This window comes from Talaromyces stipitatus, genomic scaffold (assembly GCF_000003125.1).
Source record: "Talaromyces stipitatus ATCC 10500 scf_1105507295517 genomic scaffold, whole genome shotgun sequence".
In the NCBI taxonomy this organism is placed as follows: Eukaryota; Fungi; Ascomycota; class Eurotiomycetes; order Eurotiales; family Trichocomaceae; genus Talaromyces; species Talaromyces stipitatus.
The window spans coordinates 37,155-64,734 of NW_002990121.1; the positions used below are offsets into that span (position 1 = coordinate 37,155).

The window sequence follows — 27,580 nt, forward strand, 5'->3', positions numbered from 1 at the left end:
TAATCCTCGGCTTATACTTGATATGATGCTTCAGCCAGAGGAAGCATTTGAAGCACTTGTTGCTGAAGGGGATGCACTAAAAATATATAGCGAGGCGGATGACACTATTCCCAGCTCACCAACTACAAAATCAATATCTCTACCATCAACGGCCGTAAAACTACGTCGCTATGTCAATAAGATTGAGAAATCGATTGACAGTATAAAGGATATTCTTGACAAAGTAAGCCCGGGCCTTTCACGCCGTATAAAAGTGGTTAATCAAGGCAGTCTCACCTTGGCCGAATTAGGCGATCTACACCGTGAGAGCTTTGCCAAGGTTCGTGATATAGCAACGCGCAAGAATCAAAAAACTACAAAGCGCCAAGTCAAAGCGAGTGGTGCACTCTATGTAAAAGATGCGAATCGCCTCATAAAACGCCGTCATGATGGGGATTTGTTGAAAATCTATAAGAGCCATGTCGTTGGCGTGCCGCAGCCGATGGAAGAAGTGGCTTCAACAGAGCCTCAAAACAGCAGATTTTTCTTTGATACTCAGGGAGATAGGTGAACAATGCTTGTATTTAACACCTGTCTAGTTTTTATATGCAATTTATATGGCGTTGGTGGACTGTAAAACATTTTACATGAGACTTCATATTTTTTGGCCCTTGAGTCCGGGTGGCCCTTGAGTCCGGGCCGACCACCACCCGGTCTAGGGTGGGGGGAGGCGACGCGACAAGTAGGTGGATATTCATTTCTCCAGATTATCCCACTAGGGGCCCAGCCAGATCCATCACAGGAACCATTACTAGTTGAGTTCGCTAGTAGCGTCAGCCGAATCATCCAGCAAGCATATCAATCAATTCAAGAAAATAAGATTAATATGTTTGATCAAGTCTAAATTAACTGTTTCCAACAATATCACTTTCAATGTGAATGTCAGTCTCAGCGCCAGCAGCAGATATGGAACCAGCCTTTATTTATTCACTTATAGAAGGCTACCTATCGGAATTATACATCACTCTACCAATGGCTAATCTCCTTTATCTACCATTGTACCCGTCCAGAACAGCCAGTCTGACTACGTCATCAGCTGACCCCCCAGCAGCTTCAGTATCTCAATGAGATGATCGATCATGGAATGGAAGTCTTAGCCTGCCAGGATCAAATGCCACAGCCTCTTCCAATCATGATCCATGGGTCTACGCTGGCTAAAGCCCAAGCCCTACTCGACCGGGCCTGTCTCCGTCTATCAATCGCCCTCCTTGATCATCTATTAAAGGGGGATCTCTATGAAAGTGGATTGGTTGGATTCCTAGCTGTGCTCGGTATCAATTCTAAGAAACAGACCTTTCAGGATGCTGATACATATACACCATTGTTATCTGGTCTAATTAAGATAGCCCAGATGATGGTAGTTCAGGAGGCAGTTACCCAGGCAGAAGAAGAAGATAAAGTGGAGTATTCTGCTGATGCGCTTAATCAGATGCGCGAGCGATTTTTAGTCTATAGAACACAAAGCCCCTTTACCTAGATAATCTGACTCCGCACCTATAGGGAAAAGATCCAGAATACCACTACTAGTCTCAAATATATTGGTTGGTCGGAGGATCAGGAGCAGCTCACCTATAAGGGACTGGATATGACTATGGCCTCCTTTCGGCATTTCATTCAGATTGAGATCCAGCAGGCCCAGCAGAGCCTTAAGAGACTCTTTCTTCTCCATGATGAGGAGGCTTGGGAGGATATTATCCCTACAATTCCTCTCTCCCAATTAAAAGATAATCCCACGGAGATTTGTTGTGGCTGGAACTTTCTATAAGATCCACAGAATATAGAGGCTCTCCCTAATGGGCAACGATGGCTACTAAATCGAGTATTAAATACCAAGTGGCTCCAGGATAAGTTTATTTATATCTAACAACAGCCTGGCCATCAGATCCAATGGAAGATTCCAGCGATCCAGGCCTATCTTCGAGACCAGGATCAGTTTTTAGAACTGCTCTTGCTTTTATGTCATATTACGGGGGGCCAGCCTGCGCGAGGAACTGAGATCTTGAGCCTACGCCACCGGAATACCATCCATGGACGACATCGCAGTATCTTTATTGAGCAGGGTCTAATCAGTATGGTGACTAGTTACAATAAAGGCTATCATGTCACTGGATCGACCAAGATCATCCATCGATATCTACCCCGGGAGGTGAGTGAGATGATGGTCTACTATCTCTAGCTAATTCTTCCCTTCTGCGAGAAGCTGGAGATCCTTGCCTTTAAGAAGACCGAGCCGCCCTCCCCATTCCTCTGGCCAAAGGCCCATCGAAGAGAGAGAGAAGAAGATAGCAGCTACCTTAGTAAGATTTTGGAGAAAGAGGCGCGGCAGCATCTGCAAACCAAATAGAATATCACCTACTATTGACACGCAGCCATTGCCATCTCTCGGGCCCATCTCCCCAGTGGTGGTTTCAAGCAGGATTACAGGGTAAATAAGAAGGTGACAGACCAGCAAGGAAGCCATACATCCTAGACCGCAGGCACTATTTATGCCCGGGGTTTGAAGAAGGCACCAGGACATGTTGAAGAATGCCGGACACAATATTGAGCTATTAGCCAGGAATAGCATTCATTTCTTGGTTTTAAGGTCCAGCTTGGGCCACGGAAGCGACTGTTAGTAGAGAGGATAAATCCAGAATCATCTGCCCAGAAGCAGAAGAGACGATGTGTATAAGTAGATATCTATTAATTGAGCCAGCAATGGAATTAGGAAGTAAATTAGTGGTAGAAATAAACCAGATGTATGAATTTATGGAGCAAGAATTGCAGCAAGATAATGATGGTCAATGCAGTGAGACGGTAAGTTTAAGGTGTAGAGAGGGTAAATAAGCTGTATATACACATCTTTAATTTTATTATATTAGGTATAGTTTCCATAAGTTTATAAGAGACATCGGTTGCTATAGTAATTTCAGTGTAAGGCTGTGTACGCAAAAAAACAGCTAAATTAGTGCATCCCAATACTTTTGACTCCAACCTCCGTACTCAGGTGACTTACTACGCGCACTTCTTGAATCACAACAACTTTCAACAAGCATGATCAAATTCTGGAAGGTTAGGTTACAAATCTAATAACGAGAAATCGTCGTTTATGTCTCCCCACAACCAATTGGGACTGGGTTGTTAATCATGATTAGACGCATTGAATAAACGATAATCAAACCTACACTTCCACCACATTTGCGTAAATGTCAAAACAGGATCAGATCCCTATTTACCACAACGAGACGCATCCGTAGATGAGCACCAATAGCAAATTTCTGTGAGATATGCCGGAAGAAGTTGGGGATTGGCATATGGTGACAGACTCCCGGGCTGAACTTGAGGCTGGAATCTGCTTTCTCGGGTATATATGGCGGCGGGTCGACTCGAAAATTTTTGACCCTATCGAGCGATACGGAAACCAGCTGTGCCCCTTATGGCCCTATAGTATCAGCTATATCCAAGAAATATAGTGTGGTCTGCTTTAGGAAGGAGTGAATATAAGATACCGGATTATCTGATCGGGACAAGTCACACACCCAATCTTGCGCGAAGGTTGCGCTACAAGCGACTCAATCCTAGTCCGTCTCTTGTCGTCAGTACCTGTCTTGGATCTCAATGGCCATGTTTCTCATCCTGATATGAAATTGACCGGCATGTATTACACACCAAGAATTCAGCATCTTACCAAGGCTCCATATAGCCGCCGTTGCTCACCCCTCATGATAGCTCGAAAACCACCGCCAATGCTTATATAAAGCCCTGATTTGGAAAGCGTATTTAGACAGACAGAGTACTCTTAATAGATACAGTATTGCTTATTACCTTTTCTCTTACTGTCCTGATAAGCTGGTAGTCAGAATTGGCCTGGTCTCAGCATCCAATCCGACAGAGATACATCATTTGCCTTCGTGTGAGAAAAGTTCAGTTGTTGCTTAAATGTTGAGTAATCCTGTAATGTGATGATATACTGTGATGTCCTGCTTGAGCAGCAACCTCGAGAGTATTATAAGTACATGAAGTCCAATATGAATTCAGGAAAGATGGGTATCACCATCAACTAAAGCAATATTGAACGGAAGGCTTGGCCTGTGTGTGGATGACAGTTTGTTGCAATGCTTAGGGACAGGGGGATGGGAAGATACGACCAAATTGATTCAAAATGAACTAAGTGAGAGTAATAATTGTCGACGAGCAGTCTATAACGACGCTTCAAGTGACGAAACATCAAAGATTGGCAGAGGTGACGACTTAAAGGCTCAAAAGCTTGGGTGCGACGAAATTGAGACTCTATTTGCACAAAGATTCCCACATCGGAAGAAATCCTGTCTAGCGATGCGGTGTTGTAATTTGATTAACCCTAAGCCGGCGTTAGAAGGAAGTAGAAAGAGAAGAGTCAAGAGATGTGTGAAACCACATTTTCGTCCTGATCTGGGCACGGCATCGTGGATTGGAATAAAGCAATACTCCAATTAGCATGACTTTCTGCCTGTAAATAAACCGCCCATTCCACCTGATCAATGACAGACAACTGTAAACAAACGGAGGAACGATATCATTTGTCTTGATGAGTAACGCTAATTTGTTGCTTAAAATTTGTCTAATTGGAGTTCTGCAATATGTTCAAAAAACCGCAAATGTCCTCCGTAAGCAGCTGTCTGGTTATACGCTCCTTTCTCCAGTAGTAGCTGAATAATCTCCAATTATCCTCCTCGAGCAGCAGCTTGAAGAGCATTGCCGTATTCTCCACCATGAGTCTTAGCATCCGCTCCTTTTTCAAGTAGTAACTGGACAATCTCCAGATATCCTCCTCTAGCAGCAGCGTTGAGAGCATTGCCATAGTATCCACCTTGAGCATTGATATCTGCTCCCTTTTCAAGTAGTAATTGAAAAGTCTCAAGATAACCTCTTCCAGCAGCAGCGTTGAGGGCATTGCCATAGTATCCACCCTGAGCATTGACATCCGCTCCTTCAAGTAGTAGCTGAATAATCTCAAGATGTCCTTTTTGAGCAGCAGCGTAGAGAGCATTGCCATAGTTTCCACCCTGAATATTGACATCTGCTCCCTTTGCAAGTAGTAGCTGAACAATTTTAAGATATCCTCCTTTAGCAGCAGCGTTGAGAGCATTGCCATGGTATCCACCCTGAGCATTGACATCTGCTCCCTTTTCAAGTAGTAGCTGAACAATCTCAAGATATCCTCCTCTAGCAGCAGCTTGGAGAGCGTCGCCATGCTCTATACCATGAGTATTGACATCTGCTCCCTTTTCAAGTAGTAGCTGAAAAATCTCAAGATATCCTCCTCTAGCAGCAGCGTTGAGAGCATTGCCATAGTATCCACCCTGAGCATTGACGTCTGCTCCCTTTTCAAGTAATAGCTGAACAATCTCAAGATATCCTCCTCTAGCAGCAGCTTGGAGAGCGTTGCTATGCTCTACACGCTGAGTATTGACATCTGCTTCCTTTTCAAGTAGTAGCTGAACAATTTCAAGATATCCTCCTTCAGCAGCAGCGTTGAGAGCATTGCCATAGTATCCACCCTGAGCATTGACATCTGCTCCCTTTTCAAGTAGTAGCTGAGCAATCTCAAGATGTCCCCGCTCACAAGCCCATTGTAATGCTGTCGTTCCTGACCTGTCGAACTGATCGACTGCATCTGTCTTATTCACATCAACTCGACACAGTATATCCGGATGGCCATTGAACGCAGCTAGATGCAGTGCCTTCATTTTGGGGTCTTGACGATGCCGCATTGCTACAGTCCAAAATTTAGGAAACCACAAGCGAAATCGCTTCGTCATAACATCATACAGCTTCCAGACCCAGTCCACTAACTCAGCTTCCGGGGAGAGCACATCTCGAAAATGATCGGCCCAGTTTTCTGCAGAATAATCCAGTAAGCTCCGTATAGACTCTCCGTCATTACTGACCAGATCATTCATAACAAGGTATTTGACGCATATTTCAGTCATTTGTATCTCTGTTTTGCGCTGCTCAAGATGCCAATGGACGTTGGGAGATCTACCGTGTTTGCTAATAAGGAACTCTCTTGCAGTCTGGTGAATGAGATATATTTTGGATTCCTTGATGAAAACAAACAACCCGCAGAGTTATCGTATCTTTTTGTCTAATCCGTTAGGGCTCAGGCTGGCCTCCGTTGCTGTCTCTGCACACGGAGTCATCGCTACCCCTAAAGCCATTGCCATCTCCTGAACAGTTAGTGGACGTCGCGCGCCAATGATAATTCGCAGAATGGTTTCCACCTTGGTTTTTTGGTCAGAAGGTACTCGATCTAGTATTCTTTCGTATGCTTTGGAGACATTCTTTGGAAGCGGCGGAATGGTTTCACGGTCTGGCCGAAGACTATTTTTCAATGTTCTTTTGATATCATCGATTGCTAAATACAACCAAAGGTATGTGCGATGCTTCATTTCGTACAACTCTCTTTCGAGCCGCTCTTGCGTGTTAGCGCGCAGACCAAGGTCCTTTCCCAGCTCAGTCAATTTGACTTTTACTACTAGATTGATCTCTTCGTGAATTTGATCATTCTCTTCTTCGCCGCGGAGATGGATCTGCGGAAAACACTCCGTCAATGGCCGAAAGCGATCTTGAATATCATCATATGGTCGACTTGTCACGAGAAACTTCAGCCAATTTTCTTGACTAGCCGGACGTCGGTTATGAAAGTCATGGAGTCTCTCGATCAATTGTTTCTGATCGTGATCACGGCACTCATCGAGAGCATCGAATACACAGATTGTATTCCCAAATGTCCCATCGGACATGGTGGCCATGAAGATGCGCCACATGTCGTCCACTTCATACTGAATTTTTTCTTTACTTCTTTCCCAAAACGGCAATGCATGTCGTAATAGTTGTGGCTGCAAGCTAAACAGCTGATGAAGCACAGCACACAACGCGGTAGCCAGATTGTTCTGTTCGTCATTGTCCTTGAAGAAGAAGTACACAATCAGGACATTCAGATCAGAGAGCGCGAATACTTCATCAATCAATGACTTAGCAAGTACGGATTTACCGCATCCTGGGTCCGCCGAGATCCACAGGAGATCATTGTGTGTGGCATTCCACCAACGCAGATACTCAGGGCTCTTGAGTACCCACTCGCATGTTCCTTCCACTCGATTTGGGTTGATATTTTTGAACTTTTCATAAGTTGACGTCTTGAACACTTGATGACAGCGACGTTGATCTTCGGTCGCATATCGCATGATTTGGTCATGATGGTGGTTTTCGCGTTGTTCGAAAGTTTTCTCAAGGGTAGAATTGACTGCCTCAATCTGCTCAGAGAGATGCAATACTAGGACAATCCAACGACATCGTATTAGCTCCTTTATACACGCAGTACACTGTAGCCGTGTTATTATCTAGTCTAGTTACATACACTGCTTGATTGGAGATAGCTTCATAAGACCTTGCCCGGGAATCACGAGAAGCAGTTCTTTCGCATAAGCTGCCGCTGTTGCAGCAGCGTATGGCTGCCACACCTTGTTTTTATGCGAGTCAGCGTAGTCGCAGATCCCTCGAATGACAAGGCATGGAAATGAATCCATCAGCCCTGACGTGATAATCAGTCAGAGTAGCCCACAATGTGAATGAGTCGACCCACCAGCAGCTTCCATCTCGAAACATAGAATATTCTCCTTCAGTGCCCACTGGTCTCTAAGGATGGCATCCTTCATCACTTGGTCTGCAGACCCGATGGTCCCATAATGAATCTTGGGAACCGTATCCGACCGACTGTCTCTTTTAACGATGTTGGCATTGTTGAGGCCACAACAATCCCTGCATGACTTCCTTCCTTCTACATGAACAACGTCTGGCCGAAAAAGACGGTCCTTCTCCAAACCAGGATGTTGGAAATGTATCATGTCTGAGTTCTCTGTAAGCATTTTTGATAATAACTCAGGTATTTTGCGATGTCCCCGGATATGATTGGCCTGAAGCCGACCAACTGCATTCAGAACGATACGCGGAGGTTTATTCAGCTTCCCACCTGTATGGACAAACTCCTTCTCCTGTAATGACTTGCCAAAATCATACTGCACAACCGCTTCCGCAGACTTGGTGTGTAGGCAAACTACGACATCGCCCAGCCTAATATCTGGTATTTCCTCCATCTCATCTTCCGACTCGTCAAAGTCGTCTTCCACTAATCCGCCACCCGTACCTTGTTCCGGATATGCGCGACGTGGTGCGCCACCACCGATACCTACCATCAGACCGAACCGGATCGATGGAAAGCTACGGATCATGTCTGTGGCCACCGTGGCAGCCGAGACTTTGCCCGTCATCTCTGCGGGTAGGCAAGCTATCACCACGTTATGATCGCCGATCCTGCCAAGTAGGTATGTATTCGCGTCTTGCGGATCGGTCGCTGGTAGTATTAGATATTCTTCGTCTAACATTGCTGCGGCAGCTACGAGCTCGGTCTTTGGCAATGCGCATATCCATCCGACCGTATAATCTTCGTGTGCATATTGCTGGCCAGCCATAGTCGCGTAAGATGAGGTAACCTATCTTGAAGAAGCGATCCAAGTATGAAACTGACTGAGTATGCTATGTTATCCCGCTTATCTTCGCAGGTCGCTCGATGTTGGCAAGGCTGGGGAGTACTGAGGCTGACTTCAGGATCCCGGCGGTAAGTGGTCGTCCATGATTGGAAGAAATTCACATCTTTGCAGGACGGCTCCGCAGCATATCTACCCCTCATTGGCCGAATCTCAGAGCGATAGGATCCGTCGTATCATACCGAGCCATCATATATTGTATGAGGGCAACATCAAATTTTGAGTGCGGCCGCATCGTACTTCTCAGCGCATCCTCTTGTATCATCCTTCCGTTACTCGCTCATAGTGCGATTGGAAGTTAATCACGATGCAATGTATTTCGATGAGAGGCGGCAATTACCTTATACTCGAATTTGGCTGAACGGACCTATTGTTGGATTAGCTAAGCTGATTCAACCAATCAGACAGAAGAGATTTGTCAGCCAATAATAGCGAGCCACACACTGATCCACCGAATAGGGGGTAAAAGATATCTTCCACCTGGACTGATACTTAGAGAGAAGAACAAGAACAACAAGGGGATCAAGGATTCCATACTTTTGCATACACAATTTGATACGTTGAGATATACCGTTAGAGATTGTTACGTTCAATCCAACACCTATCGATGTGAAATGACCCGCAATCCATTAGGCAGAAGCGTACTAGTGTTTCAAGTGAAATCAGGCACCTCATAATTGGGTCTCCACATGGGGATGGCAAAAACAGTTACCGTGAGAGGAGAGAAGTCTAAACGGCAATAACAAAGTTAAAAAGTGTTTCAAACGAAGAATCTAATTCCAGCCTGTAGTCGATTTTAGCTACTGGGTCTGGTGGGGTCAAGTCGCTAGAAGGTTTCTCGCATATCCACATTCATGATATTAGGGTTAGGAAAATCAAGCTTAAATTAAGCTAATATCAAGCTCACATCTCACTGCTCATATGAAATCCCATCGACGTTGGTAACTCATTTGTTGATCCCAGCTCCTGACTTGAAAGATACTGGGATAATGAGACACGAGGGAGAGAATGCATTGAAGGAAGTGATGGAGAACTATGAGGATTGTACTGGAAGCATATATTAGCATGATAAGCTTATAGAAATAGGATAACTTACATGCTGAGCAGCTCGTAGCTGTAAATCTTCCTCCCGCATTATTTCTGTGTCAGATTTCTTATGAGAAAAGCGCTCATAATCAAATGGCTCTTCAAATAGGATGCCATCGAGTGATTTAACCCGGGAAATGGCTACATATGTGAGGCCAGGTGCAAAGTCTTTCTCCTTGATATTGAGAACAGCTCTCCATAAAGTGATGTCTTGAGATTTGTGAATGGTGATAGCATAAGCCACCACTAGTGGAAACTGGGTATGTGTGCAGTTCTTGTTATCAACTATAAATTCTCGTCGAGACCTGAATATTGGAACTACCGGTGCACCATCATTAGTTTAAAGAAAAGCTGGTTCATTATACTGATCAAAATGAACCAATATTGCCAATGGGGGCTCTTTTCGTGGATCGACACAATCCTCAGGCCATACAATGTCATGAACAGTGCCAAATGCGCCGTTCACAAGCCCGCGCTCCGTCCATATATTCTCTCCTAGCATCACCCGGCTTCCTATTGAAATGTCCAAAGTGTTGTGAAGATTTCCAGCATCTTTACTATCAACCTTTTCGGCTTCTTTTGGCTCATTAGTGGCGGATAGAGAAATAACAGGATGCTTGAGATCTCTCAATTTAGCATGGTTATATGCCACGATGTCATCCTTTTTGTTGTAAAGGCGAATCACATCTTTGAACTCATCAATTTGCTGTAAATTAACAGCTTGAATTCGACTGCAAAGTAATTGCCAATCTTCCCGCGATATTTCATTCCTTCTTAGACTAGAAAGCAGGTCTAGAAAGTGTGAATCGCCAGATTGTCTTTTAACCACGTTAAGTTCGATGATTATCTTGAATTCCCGATATAAAACGTAGCCCTTTATAGCAAACTCATTGTTGATCAATGACACGAATTTGTTATAAAATAGCGGCTTTGCCAGTACTGGAGGGAGTTGGAAAAAATCACCACATATCACAATATTAGAACCCCCAAAATTCACGTCTCGTTGGTCCGGAAAGATCTCCCGGCATCGGGAATCGATTAGGGCCAGTTGGGAAAGACCCATCATAGACTTCTCATCTATGATAAGATATTGTACTCCACGGAACTGAGCTTGTAGTCTAGAAACATTTCCTGGGGATAGACGATTCATGGTGCCACGAATAGGAAGTCAAAATAATGAGTGTAATGTATAACCAGATATATTGAAAGCAGCGACTCCAGTTGGAGCTGCTCGAATAATTGGAGGAGGTGCGCCCCTTGTACGCGCCGCAGCTTCTAGTGTCGTAGATAGTAAATTGATGATATATGACTTTCCAGTCCCAGCCTTGCCATCGAGATTAACGAGTAGCTGATCTGTACGATAACCATCCATTGTTTCTGTATAATGATTAACAATTAGATCATATAGCAAGCGTTGTTTTTATTCCAAATTCTCTGATAGAGCTGATGATTGGACTGCAAGATTTGCAGGATGAGTCTCTTTTAGATTACCCCAAAAGTCAGTTGATATAATATGCTGACCGATATGGGGTAACCAATCATATGCTCTGTCAAGATCCCGATGACCGAGACGATCCGGGTCCTCAATTTGCTCGATATTATTGTTTCCTGGAAGCTGCAACGCTAAATCTAACCAGGAATCCTGCGTCCCGTCAGATTGAGATTGTAGAGGATCAAATGGATCAGCCTCGGGTCGTGGAGCTTCTTCATAATAATCAGGTTTATGATCATCCATATGATTTTGACAGCAGTATTCATATGCCTCAGTATAACTCTTAAAAACCTCACACATATCAGGATCAATAAGGAGATCTGATATATTTTTGAAGGGATGGTGAAGCATAAGCTTGACCCGGGCATAGTCCTCTGGCTGTTGTCCTGGTTTATACTGTGGAAAGTATTTCAAAACACGGTCAGGATTGTCATCCTGTAGTTGGCGCATATTTTTGGCATTCCGGAAGTCAACTTGCTTGAGGAAGGTCAAAAAGTTGATATCTTTAAGCTCGTCGGGTCGATCCATATATTGACTTTGTAGCTTTAACACCATCGGATCCCTGCTCTTGACCATCTTGTATGTATAGAGTTTGACGCTCGTTCTCCGGATATAGATTCACATTAATAACCGTTCGTGAACCCTCTGTTAGGTCTAATCCCAGTAACATATGACAAATCTCCTGCGCAGACCAATCTCTTTCTCCGATCAACTTGTTGATCATTTTGGTAGCCATGGATATCATTGGATTGCGGCTATTGACATTGGGAAGCACCTGCTTAATAAGATCTCGATAAGATGTCGTCTTTTTCTCGGCCTTGGTTGCATATTTAGCAATATAATCGATGACACTATACATGCCAGTGCATGGGGAGATATCGTGGTTAGCAAGCCATGACATAGCAATCGTTCGATTATATGCATTTAACATTGAATCATTCCTGGGAGGGCAAAACCTGAAGAAGGAAGACATTGGAAACTTATGAACAGTTGCAGCTTCCTGTGTCTTGTGAGGAAAGTGAAAGCGACAATAGAACTCATCAGAATTCTTATGCTTTCTAAGACAATATGTTTTGCTGCACTTATGAACCTGCACCCGATTGATAATTGAAGCTAGATCCTGAAAAGTATTGTACCGTCGCTCCAGTGGCATTTGAATGGTTGATATTTCTTCAATAACTTCATCTTGCTGACGTAGATGAGGATTCATTGCAGAGACACGCCTTGACCAAAAATCAAGATATTGCGCTCTTTGCGCAGAGACTAAGCCTTCAATCTCAGAATTAGGTGCCTCTTTAACCCATAATAAAATATGACTGTGAGTTGAGCCCCGTTTCTGCCACTCATACCGGGTGTAGTAATCTTTTAGGTTGAAACTTCTCTCCAAAATCTCCTTGAAAAAGGTCTTTAGGCGTAGCCAAAACCAGTATGCGCATATATGAGGATTATTGACAACGTTTTCCCGCGCAATGACACGTCTCTCAATAGCGTCACCGTTCTTCCACTGCTTGTAGTTGGGAAATTGGCGCTGGAGATCATCCCACTGATAATCTGCAGGAGTGGTGGTGAAGAAGAGGTGTGAGGCACCAAGATTCTGGTTATATGCAATGAGATCAGATCGCCTTGAAGCCCAATATGAGCGTGTTCCTTGAATAGTATTGGACATGCGAGTAATACTATTAACGATTGAATTTGATTCCTCTGAATCCTCCTCAAACGCGGCTCTTAGCTGGTCCACCGTGCAATTTGGAAGATTTGACCTTCTCTTGACCATAAATCCGGCTTGAGCATTAGCTCGTTGCCTCATCATTGTATTGAACATAATAAATCGGAATCGTGGGTGGCGGGCAAAACGACCATCTTTATATTTCATCAAATGTTGTGCGTATTGTTGGAACTCGACGGTTCGTTCACGAGGAATCGAATAATCGGCCTTTCCCTGAGGGAATAATGTGGGCAAAGCGAGTGAAAGAAGCGGCAACGTAGTTTTATATTCAGATATCGGCGTCGACCGTGGATCGGGGAGGGTAAGATGAAGAGGATTTTGCGCTGTTACGAGTTGTTGACGCAGCTGTTGAACTTCGGACTCAGAAACTGTCATATCTGGCACTGCAACGGTCTCAGGATTATCTGCTTCGGCTAGAATATCGGTATCATCATCAACGGATTCATTAGCAACATCTTCTGTTAATATTTGATCAATGACAGAGCCATCTTCGGGTAGTTGAGTAAGATTGGCATGATTAATTTGAATATCTCGATAGCCGGGATGATCAGCTATAAGATAACTCAACCACGCATAAATATATCCACGCTTGACTCTAAAATCACGTCGGAACTGGCGATTAAGTCGTTCATGTGTTTCTGCGTTCTGTGGACGTAATAAAACCATGTTAGGATTCTGTGGAAGTAATGGCAATCGATTACAGACGCGTTGCGTGTCTCGAAGGAAATTAACAATATGGCCTTGATATCGGTATTGCTGTCCTCGGATTTGTCGAATCTGCATATGAACATGCACACGAGCAATCAGCATTTCTTCAGTTTGTGTAAGTTCAGGAAGAAAAGTAGGGACATCACTAGGATCCATATTATTTCCAGGAGAGTATAGAAATATCATCTGATCTCTGTCAACACATCTGCATCTATCCCAGACACCGTCGCGAAGCTTCATTTTAAACCATTTTTCTTGACACCGTCCACATTCCTCCTGTGCGAAGCTATACAGTGTGTTGTAAAAATTTTCCACCAATTCCCAATTATCCAGATGTAAAGCAGGTTTTGAAAGGATATTCTCATAGCTCATATCTAAAGGAGGGTCTTCAACAAATGGAGCTTCATTTGATGAAGTATTTTGGCTTCCTTGACGTGGTTGCTGCTCTAGCAGAGGATGTGGATTAGAAACGGTGTCAACATGAGGAGAAAGATCTAGTTGAGATATAGGACCACGTCTAACCGCTGGACATAGTTGAATAGGCGTATGATGGCGACTAGGGATTGATGTCGAATCTCGACTAAAACAAAAATGACATGTATCAGACTCAACACCTGCTACGTCACAGAAAGCAGGCCGCGGAACTCGATGACTGCCATAGATGCAGTATTTATTTTGCTCTTCAAATGATGTATTGTCAGCACAGTAAAAGCATATATCTTCATTATCGTCAAACCAGTCATTGTTTGAACGTAAGGCTTCGCACTGGAAACATCGGAAATAACATATAATAAGTGGACGAGGCGTAGGCGTAGAAGAATGGCTGCTTGTAGGATATCTTTGAGATGCAATTGACTGTGCAGGTGTCTGATGAACCTGTGCATTCATGATTTGTGTTATAGATGGTGTGAGTGAGGTCTCCTCTCCATGTCTTCTCTTCGAGCGATGTTCTCGGGATATCCTGGCATGCTCCTGGCGAGCTTGGGCATGTTGAGTATTGTCAGAGCTGTGAATTCCTCGATAATGGAACTGGATACGCTCTTCGGTATGGTTTCGAAGACGCTTAGCACGATACCCAATTGCACTATATTCACGACATCTAAGGCTTGTAACAGTAAATAGTTACTCTGATTTTCTCTTGGGAATGAACTGGTCTAGGGGCTGTAAGCCATGGCATTGTATACATCGCCTTTCTCCCTCCATGCTGGATGTGCTGACCCAGGACCACTGGATTTATTCTCAAAATAATCGCAACGAGCTCAAAGGCATGTAAATCGTTACTGAGAGGTGTTAAATGGAAGGTAAAAGTAATGATGAGATGTGTTGAAGCTAATAACTCGGACGTCGGATTATCTATTGGCCGGCACAGGCCGGCAACATCATTGGTTGATCCTGCCCACGGGAGCTAAACCCAATAAAGTAATTTAAACAATCATGCATAGCCAATCAGCGCACGAGAAACTTTTTTCGATCATGCTACTAATATGCTCATGCTTACGCATTCGCAAATTAGGAATCAAGATATCTTCATATTGTCAGGCTCATTAGGCCGCTTCGTGATCGCGCCTTACTACCGTCTATGCTTCGTGATACGAACCGTAGTTAAACCAACACTGTTATAAAAAAAATATACGGTAACGGCTGTACCTGGACACACCAAAATCCTTAAAAATGAAGCAGCTGATCTTGTTATGGGCCAGTCCCGCCTTATGGGTTGCTGTAGGTTCGTTCCTGAGTGGGTAGCATACATGAAGAAAGGAAAGAAGAAAAGAAAACAAACAGCTTCCGCTCAGTGTGCAAATTTATATGCCAAGGTTAAATGCAGTATTTCAACTCGCTTAGTTTGAACACGAAATTGTGGATAGCTTCATGTTCGGGTAAGGTACGTTCGGGTAGAGGCAATTTCCTGATAGGGAATAGCGTGTCCGAGTGCAGTATTTTGTGAGGGCGTAGCCCTAACTATCGATATGGGGGTCAGCCCTCAACAGATCTCGCTGCTAAAGGGGGAACTATCTCTATCACCCTCTCCACACAAGTCCTCATATGTCTCGCTAAAGAGATACGCCAAGACTCAATCCTTTTCTGCTGGTCAGACACGGTAACAGACTGTAGCACCATAGATATACTAAGACCAAGAAATAATTATATTTCCTAAGCACCCTAGAGAGCTTCAGCTCAACCAACTTGACCTCAGCCATATCAAAGCAGTGTTATGAGCTGACCTCATGACCATGTTCGGGCGAAGCCCTCACGGATATTGACATATAGAGTTTCGCTAGATTATTGTTCGGCAACCCCGAACATGAAGCTATTCCCAGATTGCGAACGGACACCCAATATCCGGCCGGATATTGACAATAGCGCTCTCTGCCGATCCCCGGCAGCCCCGACAATCTCAGCAACCCCGGACATGAGGCTATTCCTAGAGAGAAGCCCGTCGGAAGCTCCCAATTCCCCTTGCCTATATAAGATTGTATGCGTGTGAAAAACTTGTTGTTTTCTTTCTCTTTGCTTTCCTCATGTTGTGTTTTCTACTCGAATATGCCCTTATAGTGAGCATTAGATGGGACTAGCCCGTAACAGCTGCCTATATTAGTCATGGAGACTTTGCAGACTACCATAAATCTTTTAATCATGATGATGCTTATCTTCTCTGTTGGTACGGAGCATGAAAAGCACCTCTGCATTTCTACTTCTACTATATAGCTAAGAGATGATGCCCTCATCCTCCTGGACCCCCTTCTGAGGTCATCTCTTCTTTTAGGTGACTCTACGTACCATATTTTCTTTGCTGAGTGGCGGTTTTTGTTCTCAGTGCCCTAATCCTCTCGGTGTGGTGACATTCCTACTGCTGGTTCTTTGGACAATGGTCATAGCTGCACTGGCCAATGTTATCCCTCCAAAAATGTCAGAAATAGGCAGGTCTATGTCAAAAGTCTTGCCGATCCAGTTGCGTAAATCAATAGCCGACAATGAATCCATGCCGTAGGAGTGAAGGGGCCTTTGAAAGTCAAGACGATCTTTGACAGTTCCCAAAATGGCAGCGACCCGGTCAGCTAGGGCTTCAGCAGCAATCTCAGCAGCTTCTAGAAGCGAATCCGCAGTTGCGATTTTCTCTACAATATTGTGTCGATCTTGATGAGTAGCCGCATTTGGGGACTGTAGTTCATCAGGGTGAGTGACTGGAACATGATGCATATGTCCCCAGAAGGGCCGGGCCATAGTAGAAGGTACCTCTTCTATGTGCTTCCAGTGTGCTGGGGGTCGGATTCCGACTATGGCTTGGCAGCCAAAGGAATTACGACGCAGAGTATCGGGGTCACAGAATATTTCCAGCATCACACAGAGCTCTTTAACATATGTAAGAGCGTACTTTTCTGTTCGCGTCATGCCAGGTATATAGTTCCCATGTTCAACTAAGTAACCTCCGTCCGGAACAGCGCCCAGATTGAGTGAGACAGCTCGCTCACCTTGTGATACTCGGTAATGCGCCAAGGCGTCCTCATAGGTGTTGCCAGCATTATAGGCAGCCAGGGAGGCACTTCCCATAATGCCCATCATTGAGGATATGAGGATAAAAAAATCAAGACCACGCGGAAGTTCCAAGTGGAGATTCCATGACACTTTGACCTTTGAATCGATTGTGGCTTTCCAATTGTCGAATTCCATTTTCTGAAAGACTAGCTCCTATAGATTAAGTTAGATGTAAGTGTTTATTATATGAATACAGTGATTTCTTACCGTCATGACCATGGTAGATTGGATGCAGCCTTTGATAGGGGGCATCCTCTTAGAATAATTGATCAACATAGATCGCAAGGCAGTTCTGTCGGTTAAATCACAACGGGGTGTCTCGATATGAACTTTTTTATTGCCCATTTCAGTAAGAAATTGCTGAGCTTTTGCTGTTCGTGGGCCAGACCGCGATGGTAGTATGAGGTAAACCGCGCCTCGGCTCACAAGCCATCGAGCCATCTCTCTTCCTAAGCCACCAAGACCCCCAGCAATCAAATATGTAGCTTGGGAACCAAAGAGTTTTTTAGGAAGAGACTTAACTCGAACCTATTCATGTTCCCACATCGTTAGCACTTGCAATATGCGGGGAGGCTGCAATTCTGGATATCTGCTAGAAATCTTACATCTATCCTGATACTGTCATCTAAGTCCATGACTACATTCTCTCCGTTATTCACATTCCGTAGTGCATTAAAAGCTCTCATTAGATCAGATGCGGGGAAACAAAGGGCTGGACATATTGTGCTCTCGAGGTGTGAGAACATCACCGCATACTGTAAAGATGCTGAGTTGATGAGGCTGGCCCTTTTTGTGATCTCTCCAAGGTGAATTATGGATAACATCGTGTTTGGGGGCACGGATTGGATCGAGTGAAGGCTATTAGAAGACCCACTGGTAGTGTTTAGCATGATGCATCGACCGCCAGATCTCCCCAGTCTCATCAAGGCTGATGTTGAAAAATTCAACTCTGGCAAGAAGACGACGTCAAATCTCTGCATCCACTGTGATCCGATTATTGTCTCAGTGTGAAACCAGCTCATTGGTAAAATACGTTCTTCTGGAATTCCAAAAGTTTGTATAATCTGCATCCGGCCTTTCTGATCGGCTGCTGTGGTCCATACATCTTTTACACCGCGATTGCAGAGGAGGCGGAGGGCTGCTTGGCCCATAGAACCTGCACCGTTCTGAACCAATGTCACATCTGTGTTTTTGATGTGCCCAACTTCAACCAACGCATTGTAAACAATTAGTCTAGACGGAGCTGCTCGACAAACATCAACAAAGGACAAATCTGGTGGAATCTTCACAACCGCCGTGGAAGACACCATGACATGCGACTGGAAACAGCCAATGCTGAAAGCGAAAACGCGATCACCTGGGTGGAATTTAGAACCAGGACAAGCGGAGAGGACAACACCAGAGCAATAGCTACCGAACGTCGAGTCTGGTTCAGGGTTTCTAGCAGAATCGCGCTCGTAATCCTGGAGAGACACTGCTTTGACAAGAATCTCGACGAAATCAGACATTGGATCTCCTTCATTAGATGGAAATAATTCACGATAGAACAGGGTGTTATCAAAATCTGAATTTGATTCTGTCGACGTTTGAATCCACCGTCTCTCTCTCAGAGGGATGGATAGAACTTCATATGTTTGAAGTTTTGCATCCATAGTTGACTTCAGATCATGCGCGGCGACGAGCCTCCGAGTATACAAACGTGCATCGATGACAATGTATTCCTCTTCGTAGTGACCGGACTGAGTATCAAGCATCTCAGACACCACCTGCATTACTAGAGTCCGACTTGTGGTTGGATCATAAACCCTCGTAGCATCTAGCGCTAAGACAACCAGATGAAGCTCGTAATATTCGGATCGCATTGTCCGTGCAAAGCCATCCAGCATTCCATACTCAGGATTAGGGAAATGTCCTCCACCGCTGGATACCCATAGCAAGTGATATGATCCCTGGATAAGCGTTTTGAGGTATATCCAATTTCTACTATCAAGTGCACTGAGAAACGAGTTCTTGTAGTCAGCTAGAAGAATGACCAGCTCATTTGCATTTCTTTTGCGATACTTAGAAAGAGCCTCTTCTATGTGGAGGACCCGTGGCATGTATTCGGTCAGCTTCTGCAGAGGAGAACACAAATCCCTAGCTAGCAATAATTGTTCTGTACAGGTTTGGTCCACGATGATGGTTACTTGAACACGCCGCGGTAGTCGTGGAGTAGGCGATGGTGTCGCCTCAATCGCTGTTGAGATTATCTGGCCCAGCTGATGGGCTACCTCATCTTCAAAATCTCGCAAGACAATATCGGCGCCAGAGAAGCCACTTTCCCTCAAAATCGTGTCCCATGTATTAGCGGAGACATTTGGAGATAAAATTCGGTTGTCCTGTGTACCTAGCCACCAGCCAGGGAAAAATCCAAAAATGAACCCTGTCGTCCATCCCGACGGTTTTAGCAGTTCGTGTATTATTAACTTGCCACCGGGTTTCAAAGCCTTCCTAACATTCTGCAAAGTGTACACTAGGTTTCTGGTGATGTGGAGGACGTTATCAGCTATGACAACATCATAGCTACCTTCCTTAAAACCTTGTGCGGCAAAATTCTGTTCTATATCGAGCGTGCCAAAAGTCATTTGAGAATGGTAAGGGTGGAATTCTTCCCGAGCCTTATCCAGAAATGCAGGTGAGATATCCGTAAAGTCATATCGACTACATCTTAGTGATGCTGTGTGATTGTTTGACCTTGAGCAAAGGGCGCCTATTATGTTTCGAGTCGCTGAACCAGTTCCTCCACCAAGTTCTAAAATCATCAACCCGGGGTTTTGATGAGCTAGCAGGTCAATGTAGCTTGCCACCTGCTTTGTGCACCTATAGTTGGCTAGTTCCTGGTAGTACTCTTTCAATATTCCCGACTGAAGTAATAGTTCCAGAGGATTGACTTCTTCATTGAAGAATGCGACAAGATTCGAGGCCACTGTTTCGTAAAGGCGCCCGATGCTATTGGTTGTTCGCATGTGGTCACAAAGATGCTCGAAATCATCGTCGGTTCCAGCCAAGTATTCGACTTGTACTGAATGATGCTTAGCCCAGTTCCAGTATGGCGTCTTCCATGTTTCTTCAGATCCTGAGGTCCTGGGAGTTGTGCATGTAATCAAACGTTTTATGGATGTTTTAACAAGCAGCTCTAAATCTCTGAAAAAGCCTGACATATCCGGAGAAACTGGATGCATATCGTGTAAAAGGTCGCCAATTTCCTTGGATGACAGTTTGCTTAGAGCAGGTTTGCATTCGATACCCATGCAAAACTGTTTTGGATTGGGAAGTAAAGTAGTAATCGGATTGGGAGTCACGTTTGTCATTTGAATGTCTTCACACCACAATCTTAGGTCCCTTCTTCCATGGCTGTCTATAGCAGCTCCTCTAAAGGAAAACCCTCGCTTTGTTGCATTGATAACAGAACTGAAAGCTGTTACTGTATCATTATCCGGCCTGCTGAGACCCTCATTCGATATCCATAGATGGCCGATGCGAGATGGTATGCTTGTTGCCATCGTTCGCTTACCTCCCGAGGTAAGAGCAGTGAAGGAAAGATGTAAAATGGCATCCAAGGAGATAGGATGAACAACGTGGCTTTCTTTACTAGAGTCATAGAGCTTTACTTCGGCGGTAGCTTTGTATGTTTCTTCGGTACAGAATTGACGGCATGCGGCTTGGAAAAGGAACCCGTACTCATAGCCATGTTGACTCAAAAAGTTGTACATATTTTGGCTATTGACGGGATTTGAGCAGGATGGAACAAGAGCTGCATATTTTTCTGCAACACTTCTTCGCTGGCTCGCTGTTTTCTCTTTCTCCCAATTGTCCCACAAATCAGATAAAGCTACGGAGATAAAGCCATGGCAATTAAGCAGCCAGTCGTCATCGGTAGTAGGAGTGCGAATGAAGAACTCAAAAATTAGTTCCTTCTGGCCTGAGTGGTGCATCCTATGCATGGATATTTGGACTTCGGTGTCTGTATCCACATTGATGGGGGCAAGGATTTGAGTATCGCGGAGCGTGTAACCGTCAATTAAATGATTGTCACCGGCCAACTCCTTTGCTGCCTCAATTGCCATTATTAGAATTCCAGCTCCCGGGTACAGAGCCGTTCCATTAACCACATGGTGTCCTATCCAAGGCATCTCCGCAATTCGAATGAAATGCCTCCAGCGAGCTTCTGAGGCATTCCAGTCCGTGCAGCGAACACCTAGTAGCTCGGAAGGCGCGTGAGGCCTCAATCTGTAGTTTCGACTAAGTCGACTTTCGTGCCAGTAATGTTGTGAATGGTCAAATGGGTATTCGGGCAAGTTAACTAAAATGGACCGAGCCATCTTCTGTTCTTCTTGAGGCTCGTTGATTTCTCTCAGACTCAAACATACTCCCATAGTGTGCAACTTGCCCATTGTTTCAAGCATGGTATCCATAGCTGGGCGACCCATTGTTAAGACTGAGTTGTAATCGATGCGCTTCTCACGTGGGAAAGCTTGGATAATCTGTCGAATAGCCCCCTGTAAAGTCCCATGCGGTCCTATCTCAATTATATGATTCACTGCAGAAACACATTTATGAGACATATCAATTTTCTTTGAAATATTCGAGCCAGACTGGAAACACATTTTTTCTACAGCCTGCGAAAAGCGTACAGGTGATACCATGTTGAGCGCCCAGTATGAGGGCTCTTTCAGATGACTGGCAGTTAAGCGCTCTCCTGTAACTGTGGATAACATGGGAATCACGTTAATAGCGTTACTTGAAAGCGTCAGCGAGCCAATGAGAGAAGTAAATTTGAACGACATGGCATTCATCTGTCGCGAATGATAGGCCAATGGCACACGGAGCTTGCGCGCAAAGATCCTCTCCTTATCCAATTTTGTTTTCAGTTCGTCTATAAGCTTCTCTTCCCCGGAAATCGTCACATTGCAGGGACTGTTTATAGAAGCAATCGAGACTCCAAAATTACTGGCTGCCTGATTTGAGACTGCTATCATGTCTCTGGCGTCGTCTTCTGATAATCCGATCGACATCATCGCCCCACGAGTACGAGGATTCGAAGACTTTGCCAGCTCTGCAGAACAAAGACCCCGGAAATAGGCTATCTTCAATGCAGATTCATATGACAAGTAGCCCGCGGCATATCTAAACTCAAATAATCAATTTAGTGATGAGCTAGGTGACTACAGATAGTAGAAACTTACGATGCTGCGATTTCGCCTGAGGAGTGTCCAACCACTGCGCATGGTTCAACATGAAATCTTCGTAACAGGTTTACCAACGCAATTTGCAGAACCGTGCAAAGAGTTTGAGAAAACTCTGCGTGATCAATGTTCGAAGTTTCCTCTGACTTGAGCAATTCATCTTCAAGAATTCAGCAGATTGATCGAAAAACGACTCCATCCGAGTATCTTACCCATTAACGACCAGGTACATCCCAATGTTGTTAGACATTTTTCCGCTCGAATTATATCTTCTTTGAACGATGCATAGCATATCAGTTCTCTTCCCATCCCAGGCCATTGACCACCTTGACCGTTGAAAACGAATCCAACACGGGGCGCTTCAGGACGCACTCGAAACGGGGCAGATATGCTGGACTGTAAGTCATTTAGCTCCAAACATGACTTTAAAACAGCAAACGATCTCCACTGAAGATGGCTGCGATGGACACCAAGTGTGAAGGCTAGATCTTCTAAAAGATCATTGCAGTTGCTTGTCTGAGACGAAATTTCTTCCTGATACCAATTTCTGTAAACCTCAATGATCCTGTTGATTCCATGCCTATCCGCAGCTGACCAGACGAGTAATTTTGGGGGTTTATCCTTGCGGAATATAGTTTGATTTTCCGATTTCAAAGTCTCATCAACTCTGTTAATAAAGGAATTATCTCTTGGCGGAAATGGCCTAGTGCAATGTTTTCCATGCAGACATCTTAAACGTAAATAATTGTAAGCGTTGTCTAAAACAATATGTGCGTTTGACCCTCCGTAACCAAAGGAGTTGATAGAGGCTCTTCGGAGCCCTGTGCTTGGCCATGCGTAACTCTTTTCGGGAAACTAGATATGCAAGTAAGTATTTCGAAATCGCATCTTTCCATGGCTGTTATTAAAATATGAAGTAACCTACGCAGAGACGTAGAAACTCTACGTCAATTTTTGGATTCGGATTCTCGAAATTGGCATTTGGGGGAATGACACCCTTCTCCAAAGCGAGAACGGTCTTAATAATACCTGCCAATCCACTGGCGCCTTCAAGGTGGCCAATATTGGACTTGACAGAGCCTCTTTGGGCACAGTTAGTAACAAAGTCAGTCCAGATATGGATCTCAAAGACATACACGTATAGAGGGTCTCGTGAAGAACGATACGTTTGGAAGACAGACCCAATTGCTTGCGCTTCGCAAACATCACCGACTGGTGTACCAGTACCGTGAGCCTCAAAAAATCTAGTATGTGCCATGGATAAGGCTGCCTTCTGGTATGTTAGGCTAATCAATTGCTCCTGGGCTCTGCGATTAGGCTGCGTTATTCCCGAGGTTCGACCGTCTTCATTCGAAGCTGTTGACCTTATTACCGCACGGATGATATTCCCGTCGCGTATGGCATCCGATAATCTCTTCAAGATTAGCACTCCAACTCCTTCTCCTCGGGCATACCCATTTGCTCGGTGATCAAATGAATAGCACCGACTGTCTGCAGATAGAAAATTAAGATTAGACATCCAGATGTAGGATTCAGGACAATTGGCTAAATTACAACCCGCGACAATTGCCTAAAATATCAAAGTTTCGTTAAGTTCCACATTTAGATGACTGGCTCAGGGTGTAATACCATATTGCAAGAGCGATTCTGCAGAGACTGACAAGCTATGTCTACGGCTACTGCACTGCTCGAACAAGCCGAGTCTAGACCGATACTTGGGCCACGCAGGTTGAAGAACCAACTGAGACGATTTGCCAACATACTGAGGCCAAACCCTATGGCCGCATATGCGGGGGGAGTTTCTGGATCTCGAACTAATTGCAGCATATAGTCCATAGTAAAAGACCCAACGTAGACGGCCGTCAAAGAGTCAGAAATGCTATCCATCGGAATGCCCGCTACTCATTCAGTTCTTGTTAGTGCCTTTTATCTCTTCGCGGCATAAAGAAGCTCCATTATTGTGGCTCACCATTCTCAAGAGCTCTATAGGCTGTTTCGAGAAGCCACCTCTGTATGGGATCCATGGAGGCTGCCTCAGTAGGCGAAATTGAGAAGAACTCGGCATCAAAAACTGACAGGTCCTCTTTGATGAAGTGTCCGCCTTTCAGATGCAACTATCCACAATCAATAACTCTGGGCTTTCAGACACGTACACCGAAAAACTGGCTCGTTAGACTTACTGCATTCAGCCGATTTGTTTTGCGATAAAAGCCATCGGGATTGAGCCGGTCTGCAGGGAATTCGGTCATCGCACAGCGCCTATTGATTATTATATCCCAGAAAGAATTGGGGGAAGTCGCATCCTGGGGGAATTTAATCGAAAACCCGCAGATCACTATGGGGTCAAGATCATTGCCGTCTATCTCGGGATCGGTAGCATGATTACCTGGAGAAATAAGTCCCATTGTATCCTGCGAGTCAGGCCCCAGCTTACCGTTTAACCCTTTTGCGTCTTCAACCTGGGGGGTAGCTTCTTTCATGTTTGTTGGCTCGCTCTGGTTGAATGAGAGACCTCTTATTCAAGGGGATTGAAAATTGATTTAGTATACTCCGGGACGATATGTAGACAATTATACTTAAGTAGCCGTCATACTAAAAGGTAAAAGACAATTCGTGTCGATTTAGATGGAGAGTTCAGATGTCCATCAAATTCAACTAAGTTAACCGATGCTCATGGAGCTCCGGGAGGTGAAAGCTCAGAAAACTTGCAAGTCGCTTGTACTGGAAATAGTGCCTTTCCTCTTAAAAGATGGAAAGACAAACTAACTCAACTGGTCAATACGGCTCGGTAGTGTATTGTCACGCGCAAGTCAGCCTCGTCTTAAGGTCTAATCGGCGTATAAATTCGTATGCATATGTATGTATATTGATTCTTGTATGCCCAAGTCACAAGCATTACCTTCCAGCTATACGACGGATTTTTTGGGAACTTGCTACCCGGTTGGATGATCCAACATGACATGCGGCACAGGGGGAATGATACTCACTATCATATAAACCCCAATACTACAGGGCTACCTGCAAGCTGATATCATTCATTGGACATTCCAAGCTCACCAATCAATCTTCGATCTTGTTAAAGGATGACGATGACTGACCTAAGAATTTGCGCTTTCTCCGTCTCCTTTAAAATGCTTACAATCTCGGTGCGCCGAACCGTATATCCTTTCCGAGACAGGCATCTGTATTTTGAGAGATGGAGTGGGCAAGAAAGCCTCTGGAGATAGTCATAGTGAGTTGTCTACAGGTAAAATATTGAAGAATGAGCATCAATTAATCCAAATAACAGATCGGGGGCTCTTTGACTGGCTTGCTCTGTGGAGTTGCGCTGAAGCATGCAGGGCACACAGTAACTATAATTGAGAAGGATGACAATGAACGCCAGAGCCACATGGCGGGCGTTTGCCTTGGACTTGATGCTGCAGTCTTTTTGACACACCATGACCGCCATGAAACAGTGTTTTGCCACAGTTGCACGAGCATCCAGGCTGTGACAAGAGACAACGGGATTAAACCCTTCCTCAAAGCGCGCCGTGAAATTACAAACTGGGATACTTTCTACTTCCGCCTACGTTCATTGTTTGATGGATATAGTAATTCATACTACCCGGCATTACCAAAGTCAATCAATACAGACGGCTGTGTTGCATACAAATGCCGTAGTGAGGTTTCTGACATCTCTCGAGCCACTAATGGCGAAGGCAAGATGGTCTTAACTATCCTAAATCATGAAATTCAACAGCTCTCTACAAAAGAAGCCGATTTCGTTATTGGTGCTGATGGACCAAATTCTGTGATCCGTGCTAAATACGCTCCCAGTGTTCATCGGCAATACGCAGGATACATTGCCTGGAGAGGATTGGTACCAGAATCCGAGGTGTCTGCTTCAACACGAAAGATTTTCGATCATAGCGTGACTGTGCACATGATGGACCGACATCATTGCTTGATGTATATTATTCCTGGACAAAACGGCTCTCTAAAGCCGGGAAATAGATTCCTCAATTTTCTCTGGTACACAAACGAATCGACTGAGGCTTTGGATGAAATAATGGTGGATGATCTCAATGGACATCGCCATCAATATATTGTTCCAGCTGGACACGTTCGAAAGGATATTTGGGATGCACGCCTGGATCGGGCCAAAAATCTTCCGCTTGCTGCGCCATTCCTTGAAGTCATACTTAAGATTCAGCAGCCCTTCATTCAAGTGATAACAGATTTCTGCTCCCCACGGGCTACGTTTGAGGATGGCCAAGTGCTGCTAGCAGGAGATGCTTTATCTCTGTGCCGTCCACACACGGCTTTCAGTTGTACCCAAGCAGCTTTCCATGCATCGCTCATCAACAATTATATCAACCAGCAGATGTCCTTGACGGAATTGGAAGAGAGAATGGTACGATACTCGTTCTTACATTGGAGGCAGAGCATTTGGTGGGGTGAATTCTACCAACGCAATAAGGCAGTTGCACTGCTCTCTGGTCTTTGTTTTTGGGGATATTGTGGCATTGATATAATAAAGTCATGGTGGAGAGGTGAAGAACGACTATTCCGGGGTTCGTCCTACATCATAAAAAAACATGATTAGTAACTACCCCTAGTACTTTGCAGTCAATTTGGCGTGTCTCTTGTCAGTTTGACCAAGGTAGCTGCAGTCATTGGATCAACTGATATATTCGGACATGACAAGTAACGGCCTGTACACCCCTATCAGGAATACACTGTGGATGTCTCGGTGTTTAGGGGCACTTCCATGTTATTTTACGAAGCGGAAACGATATATATTCTGTAGTCTAAAGGCCATAGCTTTTATGTATTCTCCAGGTGCTAGGATTATTATTCATATAACATCTCCCACCTGTCTGGGAAGTTTCCGTAAGATGGCTTTCATCACTTGCCAGTTATTTTGAATGAGCCACGAGAGGAAATCTTCGAGTTATTGGATAGCGGTTAATTTAAGTGGCAAACTATCCATTTGAGGGTTACATCCCCAAATGTCTTGCTTTGACATCCGTTCTAGGAACGTTGGAGGCCTAAAAAAGCCTGGTTATAGCTCCACCTACTTCGACTACTCTCTTGATCCACATTGTTGTCAGGATTTTTGTGAGGGAGGTCAGCTGGAAACATACATAAACTATATGCATACAGGAATTTGTATCAATAGAGGTATTTTTGTTATCCACCTGCATGCAGCCGAACTCCC

The 27,580-nt window shown here is 44.5% G+C and overlaps 7 protein-coding genes across 7 annotated transcripts, besides 1 other annotated feature; 3 read left to right on the plus strand and 4 right to left on the minus strand.

The window, feature by feature from the left end:
- Window positions 1-382: part of a mobile genetic element that runs on past the window's edge.
- Window positions 26-1,804, plus strand: TSTA_000260 (uncharacterized protein; the record flags this gene model as incomplete). Its single annotated transcript, XM_002487557.1, has 3 exons — window positions 26-490; window positions 1,076-1,486; window positions 1,547-1,804. 3 exons carry the CDS (start codon window positions 26-28, stop codon window positions 1,802-1,804), a joined length of 1,134 nt encoding a protein of 377 aa, XP_002487602.1.
- Window positions 1,805-1,842: 38 nt separating this feature from the next.
- TSTA_000270 (uncharacterized protein) lies at window positions 1,843-2,584 on the plus strand (the record flags this gene model as incomplete). Its single annotated transcript, XM_002487558.1, has 5 exons — window positions 1,843-1,872; window positions 1,910-2,185; window positions 2,216-2,336; window positions 2,409-2,476; window positions 2,510-2,584. The coding sequence occupies 5 exons, from the start codon at window positions 1,843-1,845 to the stop codon at window positions 2,582-2,584; spliced, it is 570 nt and encodes a 189-aa protein (XP_002487603.1).
- Window positions 2,585-4,356: 1,772 nt separating this feature from the next.
- Window positions 4,357-8,531, minus strand: TSTA_000280 (ankyrin repeat-containing protein, putative; the record flags this gene model as incomplete). Its single annotated transcript, XM_002487559.1, has 4 exons — window positions 4,357-6,074; window positions 6,207-7,336; window positions 7,421-7,594; window positions 7,646-8,531. The coding sequence occupies 4 exons, from the start codon at window positions 8,529-8,531 to the stop codon at window positions 4,722-4,724; spliced, it is 3,543 nt and encodes a 1,180-aa protein (XP_002487604.1). The 3' UTR covers window positions 4,357-4,721.
- Window positions 8,532-9,509: 978 nt separating this feature from the next.
- Window positions 9,510-10,842, minus strand: TSTA_000290 (ATP-dependent DNA helicase PIF1, putative; the record flags this gene model as incomplete). The annotated part of the gene is made up of 3 exons (XM_002487560.1): window positions 9,510-9,653; window positions 9,703-9,997; window positions 10,058-10,842. 3 exons carry the CDS (start codon window positions 10,840-10,842, stop codon window positions 9,510-9,512), a joined length of 1,224 nt encoding a protein of 407 aa, XP_002487605.1.
- Window positions 10,843-10,860: 18 nt separating this feature from the next.
- Window positions 10,861-14,821, minus strand: TSTA_000300 (uncharacterized protein; the record flags this gene model as incomplete). The annotated part of the gene is made up of 5 exons (XM_002487561.1): window positions 10,861-11,069; window positions 11,214-11,687; window positions 11,737-12,035; window positions 12,321-14,717; window positions 14,745-14,821. 5 exons carry the CDS (start codon window positions 14,819-14,821, stop codon window positions 10,861-10,863), a joined length of 3,456 nt encoding a protein of 1,151 aa, XP_002487606.1.
- A 1,407-nt stretch (window positions 14,822-16,228) lies between these two features.
- On the minus strand, window positions 16,229-24,857 carry TSTA_000310 (polyketide synthase, putative; the record flags this gene model as incomplete). The annotated part of the gene is made up of 10 exons (XM_002487562.1): window positions 16,229-17,305; window positions 17,360-17,680; window positions 17,758-22,318; window positions 22,378-22,537; window positions 22,590-23,232; window positions 23,303-23,459; window positions 23,514-23,947; window positions 24,007-24,275; window positions 24,347-24,491; window positions 24,558-24,857. The coding sequence occupies 10 exons, from the start codon at window positions 24,855-24,857 to the stop codon at window positions 16,430-16,432; spliced, it is 7,866 nt and encodes a 2,621-aa protein (XP_002487607.1). The 3' UTR covers window positions 16,229-16,429.
- A 716-nt stretch (window positions 24,858-25,573) lies between these two features.
- TSTA_000320 (uncharacterized protein) lies at window positions 25,574-27,111 on the plus strand (the record flags this gene model as incomplete). The annotated part of the gene is made up of 2 exons (XM_002487563.1): window positions 25,574-25,609; window positions 25,667-27,111. The coding sequence occupies 2 exons, from the start codon at window positions 25,574-25,576 to the stop codon at window positions 26,963-26,965; spliced, it is 1,335 nt and encodes a 444-aa protein (XP_002487608.1). The 3' UTR covers window positions 26,966-27,111.
- Window positions 27,112-27,580: the final 469 nt, after the last annotated feature.